At 33.3% G+C, this 14,809-nt stretch overlaps 1 protein-coding gene across 1 annotated transcript in view; it reads left to right on the forward strand.

Moving 5' to 3' along the window:
* The window catches only part of NCAM2 (neural cell adhesion molecule 2), a 207,531-nt gene that overhangs the window by 159,115 nt on the left and 33,607 nt on the right, over positions 1 to 14,809 (forward strand). The window contains exon 15 of the mRNA XM_024732007.1: positions 9,179 to 9,359. Within this exon, the coding sequence (XP_024587775.1) occupies positions 9,179 to 9,359 (181 nt within the window). The remainder of the gene's footprint in view (positions 1 to 9,178; positions 9,360 to 14,809) is intronic.

A 14,809-nucleotide genomic window follows, 5' to 3' on the forward strand; every position in this document is an offset into this window, starting at 1 on the left:
ATGTTTATAATTAGGCCCATAATGTCTCAATTTCATGTTTATGTTTACTGAACACTTATTAATACTTTCCAAGTTTATTATATTTTAGAAAATAGTGTAATTTCTCCTTAATAGTACATAGATGAATTTTAACTATTTTCCCACAAATCCACAATTTTCTAAATTATAAAGTTGTTGCTTTTAAATTCAAACATCTAAATATTTTCATTTTTTAAAAATAATTTTTATTGGAGTATGGTTGCTTTACAATGTTGTGTTAGCCTCTACTGCACAACAAAATGAATCAGCCATACACATACAGATATCCCCTCCCTTTTGGACTTCTCTTCCATTTAGGTTACCACAGTGTATTAGGTAGAGTTCCCTGTGCTGTACTGTATGTTTCCATCAGTTGTCTATTTTATATGTAGTATCCAAACATCTCAATTCTGAGGGATAGTAAAAAGGAGTCTAATTTTGAGTAGCACACGTCAACAATTAATTTTAGACACCAGTTCAGTCTTTTACATTTCCAACTGATATCCCCTTCCCAGGACCCCTCTTTGTTGCAGGTTTCAAGCTGGGGATGATGAACAGCTGTGTGTGTTTTATGGCTAATCTGCTATGGAGACTTCATGCCTCCCTTCCAAAACAACTCTGGAAGGATCACTTGTCTCTCTATGAATCTGATGGTGTTTCAGTAGTCAAGCCAGGTTTCTTGGCCATTCTTATTTGACCATCTGGAAACTCTTTGGAAGGGAAAGAGTCTCTCTGTAAGGGTCACACACTTAAATCAAATTAGTGTGAATTAAACTGGGAGAAAACAACTTGAATGAAGATTGTGGCCTACAGTTGCACCCAGAAAAATGTATGGTACTAAATCCAGATGAATGGTAAGAATTTGTAGGTAACCTCAATAAAATCCCATGGTGAACCCTGAGATTCAATGACCAGTTGTAAAAATATGCTTAATATCTTTCTATATGTATAATTTCTACCTAAAACTAAAAGTTGTGCTTGTCTTGGCCTTTTGAAGAGTTGATATTAGAAATAACACAAATGTTATATTGAGTTTAACCAGAATAACTCATTTCAATTGATGATGGCAAATATTTATTCTTTCAAATTGTATCTTTTCTTCATCTATTAGTGAGTTTTATTAATACAGCCTGCATACGTAGGAATGCTGTGACTTTGTTCAGCTATACAGTCAGGTGTCCAAATTGTTTTTCCTGATGTTCTTTTATCCTTAGCATGTTGGCTTTTGTCTTCATATAGATTATCTTGTGTTCCTAAGATGTTGCCCTCACATCTACCTTTAGAATGTGAAGAGAGCAAAAAGAACAAAAGGAGCAATAGGCTGTTTAAGCTTAATTTGTCTGTTTTTCCAGCAATACCATACCCATTTTTCAAAAACTCCACCAAGCAGAATTAGAATTATGTCTCATTAGATAGAATATGTCTCATGACCACCACTAAAATAAAGGTGTTATAGTTGGGAGTTGGGTCAGCTAAACAATGGAGTCTTCAACATACTGTTAAAGTAATTACCTTTATCATTATAAAGGCTGTCTTAGTCTGCTAGGGCTGCCATAACAAAATGCCACAGACCAAGTGGCTTTAACAACACAAATGTGTTTTCTCACAGTTCTGGAGTCTGGAAGACCAAGATCAAAGTTTCAGCAGGTTTAGTTTTTCCCAAGGCCTCTCTCCTTGGCTTGTGGATGGCTACCTTCTTGCTGTGTCCTCACATGACCTTTTGTCTGTGCACACACATCTCTGGTATTTCTTCCTCGTCTTATGAAAATACAAGTTCTCTTGGATTAGGGCTCCATCCTAAGGACCTCTTGTAACCATAATTACCTCTTTAAAGGCTACATCTCCTAACAGAATCACATTGGAGATTAGAACTTTAACATATGAATTTGTGAGGGTGTACACAATTTAGTCCATAACAGTGCACCTGTCATGAATCCTATGTATCTAAAAATGCACATTATTGGCACTTTGGGTGACATAACAGTGGTCCATCCAGAACCACCCATTACAGTATGTTTAGCTTCTCCCACTACCACTCACTCCATTGCAAATAGTGGTCCCAGTCATTGTTGAAAAGAAAATGTTCACTGGAGTATCACTACATCTGTTTAGAGCCAATTAGATTCACGAAATGGAAATAGACATTCAAGGGGAAATATATGTATATATTTGAAAACATAAATTGCTGTTTAAAATGCTGACCAAGTTTACTTTGGTTTCCTTAATGTGTATTAGAATTAGTCTTCTATGAGAAGTTATGTGTGAAACATACAAGGACACAGATAATAAAGTATTACAGATAAGTAAAGTGTTAACTATAATAAGATTAGAAAATTTTGAGTGATTCAAATTTAGATAGGTCATCAATATATTTTACCTTTACATGTAGCTAATGTGGCTCTGCCTCAGATTAAAACTTGAAAAAGAAAAAGTTTTGTTTTCAGTAAATCTCTAGCTTCCATTATTTTGCCTTTCTTCCCCCCAACCAGCCTAATGTTAGCAATGCCCTGCTTTTGTCTATTTACTCAATATCTGTGTTTACTCTACCAATAAAAGAAAGTTTTAGTTTCTCCCCAATTCCATCTTATTTCTGTCTTGCCAACCCTCTCCTCTTAATTTCCAAGAGCCAGCTTTATCTAACTACAAAAATTACTAGTGAATCTCATTTTAAATATCGTAATGAAAATGATGGGTTGCATAATTCAAACATAGCTATAATTGATGGATAATTAATTACTGGGTAATTGCTCTAAAGCATATTAGCATTTTAGCAGGGAACACTGTTCTATTAGTAGAACTTTGGGCTTCTACGGTAAGATTTGTAAAAATAATTCCTCATATCCTTTGTATTTCAAGGAAGGTATTGCTAACTCTTGGAAGAAAAAAATATATAATCATACATAAAGTGATTTTTTTTCACATTTTTTAATGGACAAACTGAACCTTACAGAATTGGGGTGACTTGGTCACCTGTGGGGATGGGGAACAAAACATGAGACTTTATAGCAGAAACGCTTTTGCAGTAGTAAGGACTGAATTGAAATTTGCCTGTGGAGATTGTATTGACTCCTCATTCACTGTCCCATCTTAATCGTCTAGGACCTGTGCCTCCAAATACAACCATTCTGATCCAGTTTATCTTTACCATATCATTTAGTGGTATGCCTTGTACTCCAATACACTAAAATCATCTCCATATTCCTATATTTTTCTTTCTCTCCCTTTATCACCTCCTCCATCCTGCAAATATCATGATCTGCAGGCCCAATTTGCAAATTCCAAGATTCAGTATAAAGTTATATTTATGTGGTCAAACAACAGCCCACCTTGGGGAGGAATAATTTTCTCTACATTTTCTTTCTAAACAGGTTACTTCTTCACATTAAAAACTTTCATGTTCAAGATTCAGTTGCTAAATGTTTATAGCTGCATTTACCTTGATATTTGTACTTGTAATTGAAATAATAACTATTTCAAAAATAACTTATTACTGTTCTTTGTATGATTCCAAGCTACTTCATCTATTAGTTCCTCAAACTGCATGAATTCCACAGTGGAGTAAAGTGCAGCTGAACAAATTAAAATTTTATTTAGCTATATGCAATGCAATTTTTAGTTGGATAAGCTCTATGGAAATAAAATAGGTACATTTGGAAAGTAAGGAACACTCTTATGAGTTTTAGTTGATTGCTTCTTTGACCCTACCTTTCAACTCCCCTGTGCACAGGACTATACATTTTATAAGCTAGGAAACAAAATTGAGATAATATATTCCTTATGTGAGTGTTGATTTATAGCAGACATTGAATCTGAATATTTAAACCTGCATTTCACTGGAAAAGGAAAACTAATCATATTGCAATATAGAGAATGTTTAACTTCCTATAGATTATGAATCAGGAAACACATTATTCTGTTATCTTGTAGTAGATAGAGCACACAACTTTGTTCAGTGGCCTATTAAGAAGACAGAATCTATTAGAACAGAGCTAGAGTAATAAAAGAAGAATTAGATGCCTCCATGGACCCATTGTGAAAATTAACATCTCTAATAAGTCAAGATTAAACAATGTATTTGGAGAATAAAGATAAACATTAATCTTATAATGTGTATAGAAAAAATTAAAGCAGTTATTCTATGTACAGAATATTTTTACCTACTTCATATTGTAATATCAAAAGAACTCTGTATAATTTAATAAATAGTTTTGTACATGCTTCCATTAGTTTTTCACTGTTTTCTCTCAAATTTGATGATAGGTATCGGATCATAACTATCACTTAGTGTTGGTACATTAAATAAATTTCCTCAGCTAAGAAGGGTTAAATAAAATTAGTGACCTAACATCAATTTTGAGGAATATACTATAGGGACTAGAAACACTGCTCTAGCATGTGTTTCTAGGTCATAATTGACCTTCTTAAGCCTGACTCAAAGTCTGGAAAGTTGTATCTCAATGGCCATAGAAAAAGAAAAGTATATTTTGAAAAGGGTATTAAAATAATAAATAAGTAGAATTGAGGTTTTGTTGTTGAGGGAACTTATTTTCTAATAAATTATTAACAGTTTATTAATAACTTTTTTTCTCATTTAATTATGTCTAGGTGTGTATATTGACATTTCTTTAAAGCCATCAGTTTAAGTTTTGAAATATTTTCCAACATTGAATAGCTATGGACATTAAAGGGTACTAAACATTTTGGTATTTTTTTCTTTGCTGTTAGTGAAAATGATGATTTTTATTCATCCTTGTATTGTTAGCATCAAATAGACTAATTGTTGTCTGAATGAATAAATGCATCGATGACAATAAATTAGTTAGTCTACGTTGTGCAATTATAAATGATCCTGTATCTAGATTAATAAATACAAGAATTAATAAATGCAAGGGAAAACACTTGCACTGTGTGAATTTTCATGGGATGTGAGAACACAGAAGGTGATGAATAGGAAAAATTAGATCTTATTTTCCCCTAAAGAAGTACCTCGGTGATGGACAGTAGGAATCGATAAAGTAGGGTCCAGTTTACAAAATTTTACCAAGCTTCAGGACCTGGAACAAAGGCAGTTTGAATCAACTATAATAACGTTAAAAAAGAGATTAGAATTTGAAGCTCTCCTAAAAACTCCAAACCTTGCATTTTTCCCAATCACAGCAGAGTGTGTGTGTGTGTGTGTGTGTGTGTGTGTGTGTGTAGATTATCCAGATTGCTAAATCACCTCTCATATTCAGAGTAACAAACAGAGCTTTAGAGAATTCTGGGGCCTTCTGTAAGGTCATACAAGTAGTGAATAGCTGAACCAGGCTACTGGAAGTCCAGGCAGCTTGCATGGGAACACACAATCTTAAATCATAACACAGTGCAATCACAGGAACTTTAAAATTAATAAGGTTAATACAAGCTCGCCTCTATTGTCCTCTCTTTTTATAATTATTCAGTTTTTACTTAAGATGATGTTGACCATATATATTCTGAGACTTTGAAAAGAAAGTTAGTAGATATTTTCTTATTATGAATAAAAGCAGTCAAGGAGTCATCTACAGATAAGCAAACCAAAACACTCTCCATCTCTCCTCCACTCTTCTCTCTATACAGCTGATACCAAACATTTCCCTATATGCTGATATTATGATTTTAGAATAACTTTTAAGGATCCCCTTAATGGTCATATGGCCCTGCTATCTATGTTCTGACAAAAAGGATTGCTTAAAAGAAACTATATCAAAGCAAAATGACCATATTTTTTGCAGTAGCTGCCCTTCAACATTTAACTGGCTTATTAATAATAGCCGTATTCAGCAAATCATCTCATTAAATTACCTAGGGGAACTTTTTGCAACTTGATTATCTTAAATTGTTCCCTCAGCACTTAAGTTCTGTAAATTAGGCACTCTACAAATGCATAAATGAGATTTTAATGCCTAGGAAAGTATTTGGTAACACCCACTTTATTTTTTTCCCCTCTTCCCTAGGAATAGCAATTAAGGGATTAAAAAGCCTCCTTGTCTAATGGTGAATGGAAAATAAAATTGATTCAAATTGGGGAAATTATTAGAACTCCTTTTGGTTCCTTATGCCATCAGTCCAACTATCTAAAATGATGGAGGGGCTTTTAATTTATCAGGCTAAGAGCTTCAACAATTGAAAGTTAAGTGACTGGATATTCACAAGAGACTATCTGCATGCCTTGGGCTTGTCAGGAAGTTTCACTTCAAATGCTCAATTCTCAGAAATAGTATTTTTGGAGAATAACCTAAAGGACGTGAAGTCTCTTTGTCCCTCTGAATAATAAATTATATCCTAGGGTAACACAGATATCAGCTGTTGGCTTATTTCTGGCTCTTTCATCCACATCTCCACTCAGATCCAAAGCAAAACTCAACTCTGGATTTCCACGCAAATATTCATTTTCACCAAGCATTTGATAATAAATTAGAACTTATACTTAATTATTGAGGTAAGGGGACATCCACAGGGGCAACTCTCTACTTCTTTGTGTAACTTTGCCCTTATCTGATCATTCAGTCTTCCTACTCCTTATCTCCTCCTTTCTGTATATGTGTCTATATACAATTTACAATCTATCAATGATTTATATATGTATTTTACTGTTTATATGTATGTTTGTGTATATATGTCATATATCATATATGATCTAAAATTATTTTTCAGTGGAGATTTTTTTTTTTTTTTTTTTTTTTTTTTTTGTGGTACGCGGGCCTCTCACTGTTGTGGCCTCTCCCGTTGCGGAGCACAGGCTCCGGACGCGCAGGCTCAGCGGCCATGGCTCATGGGCCCAGCCACTCCACGGCATGTGGGATCTTCCCGGACCGGGGTACGAACCCGTGTCCCCTGCATCGTCAGGCAGACTCTCAACCACTGCGCCACCAGGGAAGCCCTTCAGTGGAGATTTTTGTAAGCTTTTTATTTCTTCTGGTCAATGCCTATGAAGTGCTTTTGTATGTACTTAAAACAATACACATACAGTGTCTGTTTTTATATCTCCCAGTGATTGTGCATCTTTCTGAGGTTTTCAGTCATTTTGCCTATTTTTTTGGATCAAAACTTCTGTGAAGGAATCACATCTTCATTCACTAGGTGAGGATGAATGAAAAGAAAAATGGTACTGGAGTTTCTTATTTCCAGCAAAGTTGACATTACTTCCCCAGAGAAAACCTTCCTGATTCCTGGACTCTATTAGTTCTCCCTATTATATGCTCCCAAAACACCCTCTTGTTTTTCAAAGAACTCATGGTCTTCCTTCTGTGTTGGTTTGTAAATTCCAAAATAAGGATTCGTACGTTTTATTCACTGTTTTGTTCATAGTTCTAGAACAGTCTCACTATCCACTAAAGACTGAATAATTGATGAATGAACTGATGAAGAAAGCGGATGTTGGGACAATCCTAGCTAATGACACAGCTACTCTAAGTAATTCAAAAACACACCTAGATTCCTTTCTTAACTTTACTGGTCATTTAATGACTTAGACAAGTTACAAGGTTTCTGGTCCAAACTGTTGTTTTCCAATGGCTTTTCAGTACACTTCATAACACTGGACACCAGCCCAGTCTAATAAATTAGTCAGTTTATAAGTTTCAGAAAATAAGGGAATTTACCTCTTGTTTATATGATAATTTTAAGTGCTTGTCCGAAACACTTGGAGGGGGGTAGTATCTCCAGTTTTAGATGAATCAACAAAAGAGGCCAGCCGACTTCCTCTGTAATAAAAGTTCTATGGAACCAATTAAGTCAGAAAAGAGAATCACAGTATGGTACCATAACTGTAATGTGGTCTTATATCCTTTTGAAGGATACTTAATATTTGTAGTACCATCAATTTAATGCAACCATGAATTTAACTTCCACAATTTGATTTTAGATAACAAATCCTCATTTTTCACTATAAGTGTGGAAAACATTATTATTCTTTCTAGTCAAATAAACATTGTAAAATATTGGCTCAACATAACGTAATACTGGGCTGAGCTCTGAGGTTAAAAAAGATTGACTAATCGATCTATTGATCTGTCTATATATCTATATGTCTATCACTATTTCCAGGTTACAATTTATTTATAATTACACCTCTGGGAAATTGAGATTTTCAATGGCAGTGATGGATTATTGGATTATTAGATATGTGATTTCAGAGAAAACATCATTTCATTTCTGTATAGTTATGATGGAAATAGTTTCTTTTTAATAATAGCTGTCACTTGTTAAGTGGTTATGATTCTTGATTCCTTGGAATATACAATTTACTCAGTTTTCCTCTTTGCTTCCTGATGAAAGCTAACAGAGGCAGCTGCTACCCTCATTTCTGTAACAGAGATGAGGGACACAGACAGAGGTTACCATTTAAACTTTAAATGGTTAAAATATGGCTCAGCTGAATGTTCACATTGCTTAGGATAGGTTAATCCATAAAATTATTTCAATTTTTTGTAACTGTAGTCATAGTATGTTTTTTAAAGGAGTTATTCAAATAGCATGTTGTCCAAAACATTTATTTTAGAAAAAGAATCTGGATTTAAGCGTAGAATGTTCAGGATAGGGTAACATATTTTATTTTCTTATGTTAATAACTTGTTTAACAGGTAATAATTTTCCTTGTATGTTGCTTCATTATAAGTCCAAAACATCATAGTAATAAAAAATGATAATGGAAATTTAAATCTATTTTAAAAATCCAGACTTTATTTGTAAGACACTTTACTACCCACTGCCTGCCCTGCCCCAAACATTAAACAATAGTCTCTGGAAATTATTTTAATGGGTATGTTAAGATTTTTCTATACATAATATTTTGTTTTCCCTGTTCACATGATTATTAATAATCAACAAAGTGGCTAAATAGCAAACTGATATATGTGAAATTTTAAAAAATCTTTATGGAGGTGAATTATCATTTGAATCATCAAGGATTCATTATGAATTATCACTCCAGCTAATTTAAAAACAATTACATTTTTTGTGGAAAAATCTTAGAAATAACTTCATCTATATAAAACTTCATTTATCCCAGTGGATGAGATAATAGCCTTTTTTCGATTTAATAAACCCACTTGCTCCATTTCAAGATAAATTATTTTTTTTAAAGAGCACAACTTTAGTGTATGGGTATTTACAAAATATATTTGTATTGCCTTTACAGAAAGATAAAGAAGACCAGTGGCTAGAGAAAAAAGTGCAGGGAAATAAAGACCACATTATTTTAGAGCATCTACAGTGGACAATGGGGTATGAAGTTCAAATTACAGCTGCCAATAGATTGGGATATTCAGAACCAACAGTCTATGAGTTCAGCATGCCACCAAAACCCAACATTATTAAAGGTAAGCAAACTATATGCTTTCTTAGGCTGAAAATAAATATGACAGTATCTTTTATAACCCCTCTGGATTTTTTCTTAATATTGAAAACATAATTTTATAAAGGAAGTATAAATTCTAGGTTCTAATCATGATTATTTACATGTCTTAATAAAGATTTCTCAGTTGCTCTTGCCATAAAAGATTGGTTCGTTTGTAAATGCACTTTGACAACTTTAGTGGTTGAAGTGGTAGAGAGAGACTGAGCAGAGGGACAGGATGGAGGATAAGAGAAACTGTTGAAAATCAACATGAAAAATATTCGTTGAGCCCAGAAAAAACTTTTGCAAAAGGAGAAAACTTCTCTGCCAAACACATGGGGCCTGGTCCTCCACTTCTGGGAAAATGAGCCCCTTCATGCCTGACTAAGCAAGTTGAGTTTGGAAAGATAAAATATCTCACACAATGAGGCAGTAACAACCACAGATACACCTGCAGAAAGAACTATGAATAGAGTTTCAAAGAAGCTCAAAAAGTTGCAGGACATTCATTATTGGTGGTCACCGCGCACTGGTGGCTACCTGTATTAGGGATAGTGCTTACATTATTTTATGCTACTGATATTGTCAAAGTCTACAGGAGGGATATTAAAATTTTTTCAGATACAGGTTATAGAGGTGAAGATGCAAGAATTTGTCCTGATTCATAGTCAATTAACTCTGTTAATGAGTTGTCATATTGGTCATATTTTAACATTCATCATTCCTTTACATATTTAAAATTTTAAAATTTAAAATTTATACATACATGTATATATACACATATACTCTTTATATAGAGAGACATCAGAGCTGCATATTCATAAACATGATTTATTTAAGTCATATTATAATAAAGTATCAGTATTACATAATATTTTTGAGACGAAAAAATTTTGTCAGTTCAGTCATGCTATTTAATCCTCTTGTAATTTCAAATTAATATTAATTTCATTAGTATGACTTTGTTATACATCATCTTTTAATTGAAAGCAACTTTATACAATTAATCTTTCTATAAAAAAGTAATTACTGTTGGTTTTATGGTTTAAAAGTAATTTATATCATGGCTTTGTATTGCTAGTATTAATTAATAAGTGCTTCCAATTATAATTTGAAATTAGGAAGTTGGAAGTATCTAGAAATAATATGGATAGCTGGGTATCATATTGTACTGGCACTTTTTATAATTTACGAAGTACTTCTGCACTTATTGTCTCATTTTATTCTTGAATCTGGGTTGAGCAACAAAGAGTTATCCTCATTTTACAGATACAGTTTTGAGAGGCTAAAGTATTTGTTCAAGGTCAGAGCTACTTTAAATCGTATGACAAATCCCATGTCCTTACAAGATGATACACCTAATAAAAAGAACGGTTGAATGAACTATTAAGTTCATTGTTTCTGTGAGTTTTAAACATCAATAAATGCTTCTACAATTATAACGCATTATGCTTGTAGTAATTATCCTCTCTGTAGGTATCAGGAACATGATATAAATATGATTTTTAATCTGAGTCAGAATCTTCAAAGGAGGATTGCAAGAGCAAACTTCATCCTCCTACATCTTTTATTTTTAAATAGATCTTTATTGGAGAATAATTGCTTCACAATGTTGTGTTAGTTTCTGTTGTACACCAGAGTGAATCAACCATATGCATACATATATCCCCATATCCCCTCTCTCTTGAGCCTCCCTCCCACCCTCCCTATCCCACCCCTCTAGGTCGTCGCAGAGCACCGCGCTGATCTCCCTGTGCTATGTTGCTGAAGAGACATGTACCACAATGTTCCTTGCAGCACTATTTACAACATTCTCCTACATCTTTAATTTAGTTCATACACTTGGAGGGAATAATTATTTTTATCAAGATAAAAATGAATATTTTTTGAAATGGAAAGCAATATTTTAGTTATATTTTATAGATAATACGCAAAGTGTAAAAAAAATAGATTTCAGGCATGTTACTTTACATTATACTCCCAGAGTCCCTGTTATGCTGTTTTTATAAGAAACTGTTGTTAATAAAACCAATAGTAAGTATAAACTGAAAGATAAATAAATAAAGATAGAATATATATGAAGAACATATATATGAAGAATATATATATATATATATAGGCACAAAAATAACTAAAGTATGCTATGATGCATTTACTATAAAAATATTTTGTTTCAGTTTTGGAAAGTTAGTTTGTGGATAGTGCTTAGAAGGAAAATGGTTTATAGTTTCAACTTTGCTCTTGTCATTTAACTTCTCTTGCATTTCCTAATCCCTAAGATAGTTTCTTCTGGTTCTGCAATATTAAGATTTATTCATTCATTCATTTCAGTTATTCACTGGGGTCTTGCTTTGTGGAAAGTACTGTGATGGGTGCAGAGGAATTATCTGTGAAAAGTACAGAACTGGTTCTTGCACTGAAAGACTATACAATCTAGTAGGGAAGATAGACATTAATCAAGAGTTAGAATATCCACAAAGTAATTACAACTAAGAGATATGCTGGTGCAGTGTGCTGCCATGAGAGCCTTTGGCAAGTATACCTAACTTATAGGGGTAGGCGAGGCTTGAGAAAGGATTCCCTTGGAAAGTGACTTTCTGAAAGAAACTTGTAAGGAAGAAGACTTCCAGGGAAAGTGTCTTATATGGAAGAAGTCTCTGAAAGAAGAAGGAATTTGATTTGCTTTAAGAACCAGAAAAAAGATGGCTGGGAGAGAACCTGGAGGTGTGTGAACAAAAATAAGATACCGAGAGATCTGTGACCCAACCAATCCAAGGTCTTCTAAAAACCATGTAAATAATTTTAAAACAGATCCTGAAAGTCATAAGAAATCATTTGAAGCAGGGAAATTATATGTATCGATCGACATTACAGACAGATTAATCTTGCTCATCGGGATAGAAGCAAGAGATGGATGAGCACGAATGCTTGAAAAAATGTGATAACAGTAGAAAAAGAAAGCAATGCATAAATTCCAGACACATTGTAGATGTAGATTAACCTGCCTGTGTAACAGAATTGATTCAGTAGATATTGATGACTTTCTCACGATGAAGAATCTTATAAACAGAGCAGGATTTGGAGAGTAAGGGTCAAACATAAATTGGTTTGGTATTTGTTAGGTTTGAAATGTCAAATAGATGTTAGATATGTGTGTATGGAGATGAGAAGACAGCCATGGCTTGGAAGTATACATTATGATATTTTCAGCCTTAACAGATAATTGATATTTAAAGCCTGGGTGGGGATAAAACCACACAGTGAATAATGTCTAAGCTCTATGAGAAATAGTTGATGTCTGTGTTACTCATAGATGTTTCCCAGTACCCAATACCAGTACTTAGAAGGGTGACTGGCACAGCATTAATGTTTAAGGGGTGCTTCTTGAGTTACTGAAGAATAGAGTGTTAAGAACCATGTCCTGTATAACCATGTTATACAGGATGAGGAAATCCCTCCCTCCCCCAATGAGACTAGAGTTCCTGGAAAAACACAAGACTGTAGTATCTTGTAAGTTAAAAGACAGTAATATTTCCAGAAGAAATTTATCAATCACATTTGCCCCTTCAGACGTTGCTGAGTGGTCAACAACTCAACTGAAAGAGATGTGAAATGTGTTTATTACATACAGCTCTGCTGAAGTGCTTGGGAGAGAAATTAGGTAGGAATGAGCTGAGGATTGTATGGGAGGTTAGCAGGTTTAGAGTCCATGTTAATTTACGCTTTCAAGAAGCTCTGTATGAAAGTGAGCAGAGGGGGAAAAATAGTGTTAGAAGGACTTTTATGATGAAAAAGGCTAGCACGTGTCTCACAGCTGATGAAACAGATCAAGCAGTCAAGGAAAAGTCAGACATACAGATGTACAGACAAAGCTATCTGAGAAGGTAGGAGATAGAATTCATCCCCTCTAAACTGTACAGATGACACAAAACCAGAGCATCTTACTGGAAAAAGGAAAGATAAAATATTCATTTTATCTATAAAAATGTCACAGAATAATGTCTAATTTACTGTGACTGAATCCAGAGACTGCTAATGTCTCGTGGAAAGCCAGATCAAAGACGTGCCCTTATAGTTCAAGAATTGTTTGATTTAGCTCTGGGAAGCTTCTTGGGACAATTTTAGAAGCTGTGATAGTTGACAGTGAATTTGGGAGCCTTTAAAACCACAAAATACTATAGAGTTAAAATTATGTATCGGCAAAATAATCTTCATATGCCTTCATCATAATTACTCTTATAGTTATATAATTTCTTATTCCATTTAAAAATACACATTATAAATTCAAACATATTTTAAATTAGTTATGTATAATAAACTAGCAACTTTTAAGCCTTATTTAATTTGGAGAATATATGGAGTTTACAAGTTACTTTCATTTTAATTTATGTTTTAAATAGCATGCATTGTAAACTGTCCAAATAAAGTTTACGGACTTTGAATTTAAAAACCCATTACTTATGTTCATTCAGATATATTTAACTCTTTGAGTAAAGCAGCAAGCTAAATCTAGAGTACATTTATTTGTTGGACTGAGGGACTATTTTTTAACAATAAGCTTACCTTACATTCATATGTCATATATTCTATTGATAATAATGGCTTTTCTATGTACGTATCTTAGTGGATACCGCATTTCTCCATAGTTCATGATTCTGATGTGAAAACTATTTTATGATTAATAATATATTCCTTTCTTCACTTATTAAATGTGTTTATTTTGAAAGTGGTGTTCCTTGACTCACATAGAAACAAAGTGTGCAAAATCACAATTATGTTCTCTTTTGGAATATTCATACAGCATAATTCCATCTCATTTTATTTTATAAACAATGAAAATATTGGGTAGTGATGACAAATTAATTCTTGTAAAACTGATTACAAAACCATCTATGGAACTAGAGGCTGTTAAAATGATATTTATTGATTTGTTCTGTAATTTTAATGACTAAAAATATTCCTAACTTGGTAGAATGAGTATAATCTAATGCTTTAAAAAATTCTTGGAGATAAAATGACTCTGAAAAATAATTTCACCATTTCTTTTGGCTTTAGGACATGTTTAATATTGCTTGTTTTAACCAAAAACAAAACAAAACAAAACAAAACCCTTCATAAATTGCTTCCTTTTTCTTCCCTTGTTACTATGAATTGAAAACATGCCTAACTTTAACATAGATTCTCAATATAATTTGATGGAAAATAATTGCCTCCATACCAAGAAGTGACATAGATCACCACCAATAAATATATTGCCAAAATTTTTCAGTTAAATTTTATTTTAATGGACTTTTTTATTATATTTATAATGAACAGTAGAGTAAAATTATTTTGATAGCATTCAAGTCTAGTTCCAGCAAGACTAGTATACCCTTTCATCTCCAAATAACTCAACATGAATGGAAAACAAAACATTCAAGTGCATGGCAAATA

The sequence above is a fragment of the Neophocaena asiaeorientalis genome, unplaced genomic scaffold (assembly GCF_003031525.2).
Source record: "Neophocaena asiaeorientalis asiaeorientalis breed wild unplaced genomic scaffold, Neophocaena_asiaeorientalis_V1.1 scaffold55, whole genome shotgun sequence".
Classification (NCBI taxonomy): domain Eukaryota; kingdom Metazoa; phylum Chordata; class Mammalia; order Artiodactyla; family Phocoenidae; genus Neophocaena; species Neophocaena asiaeorientalis.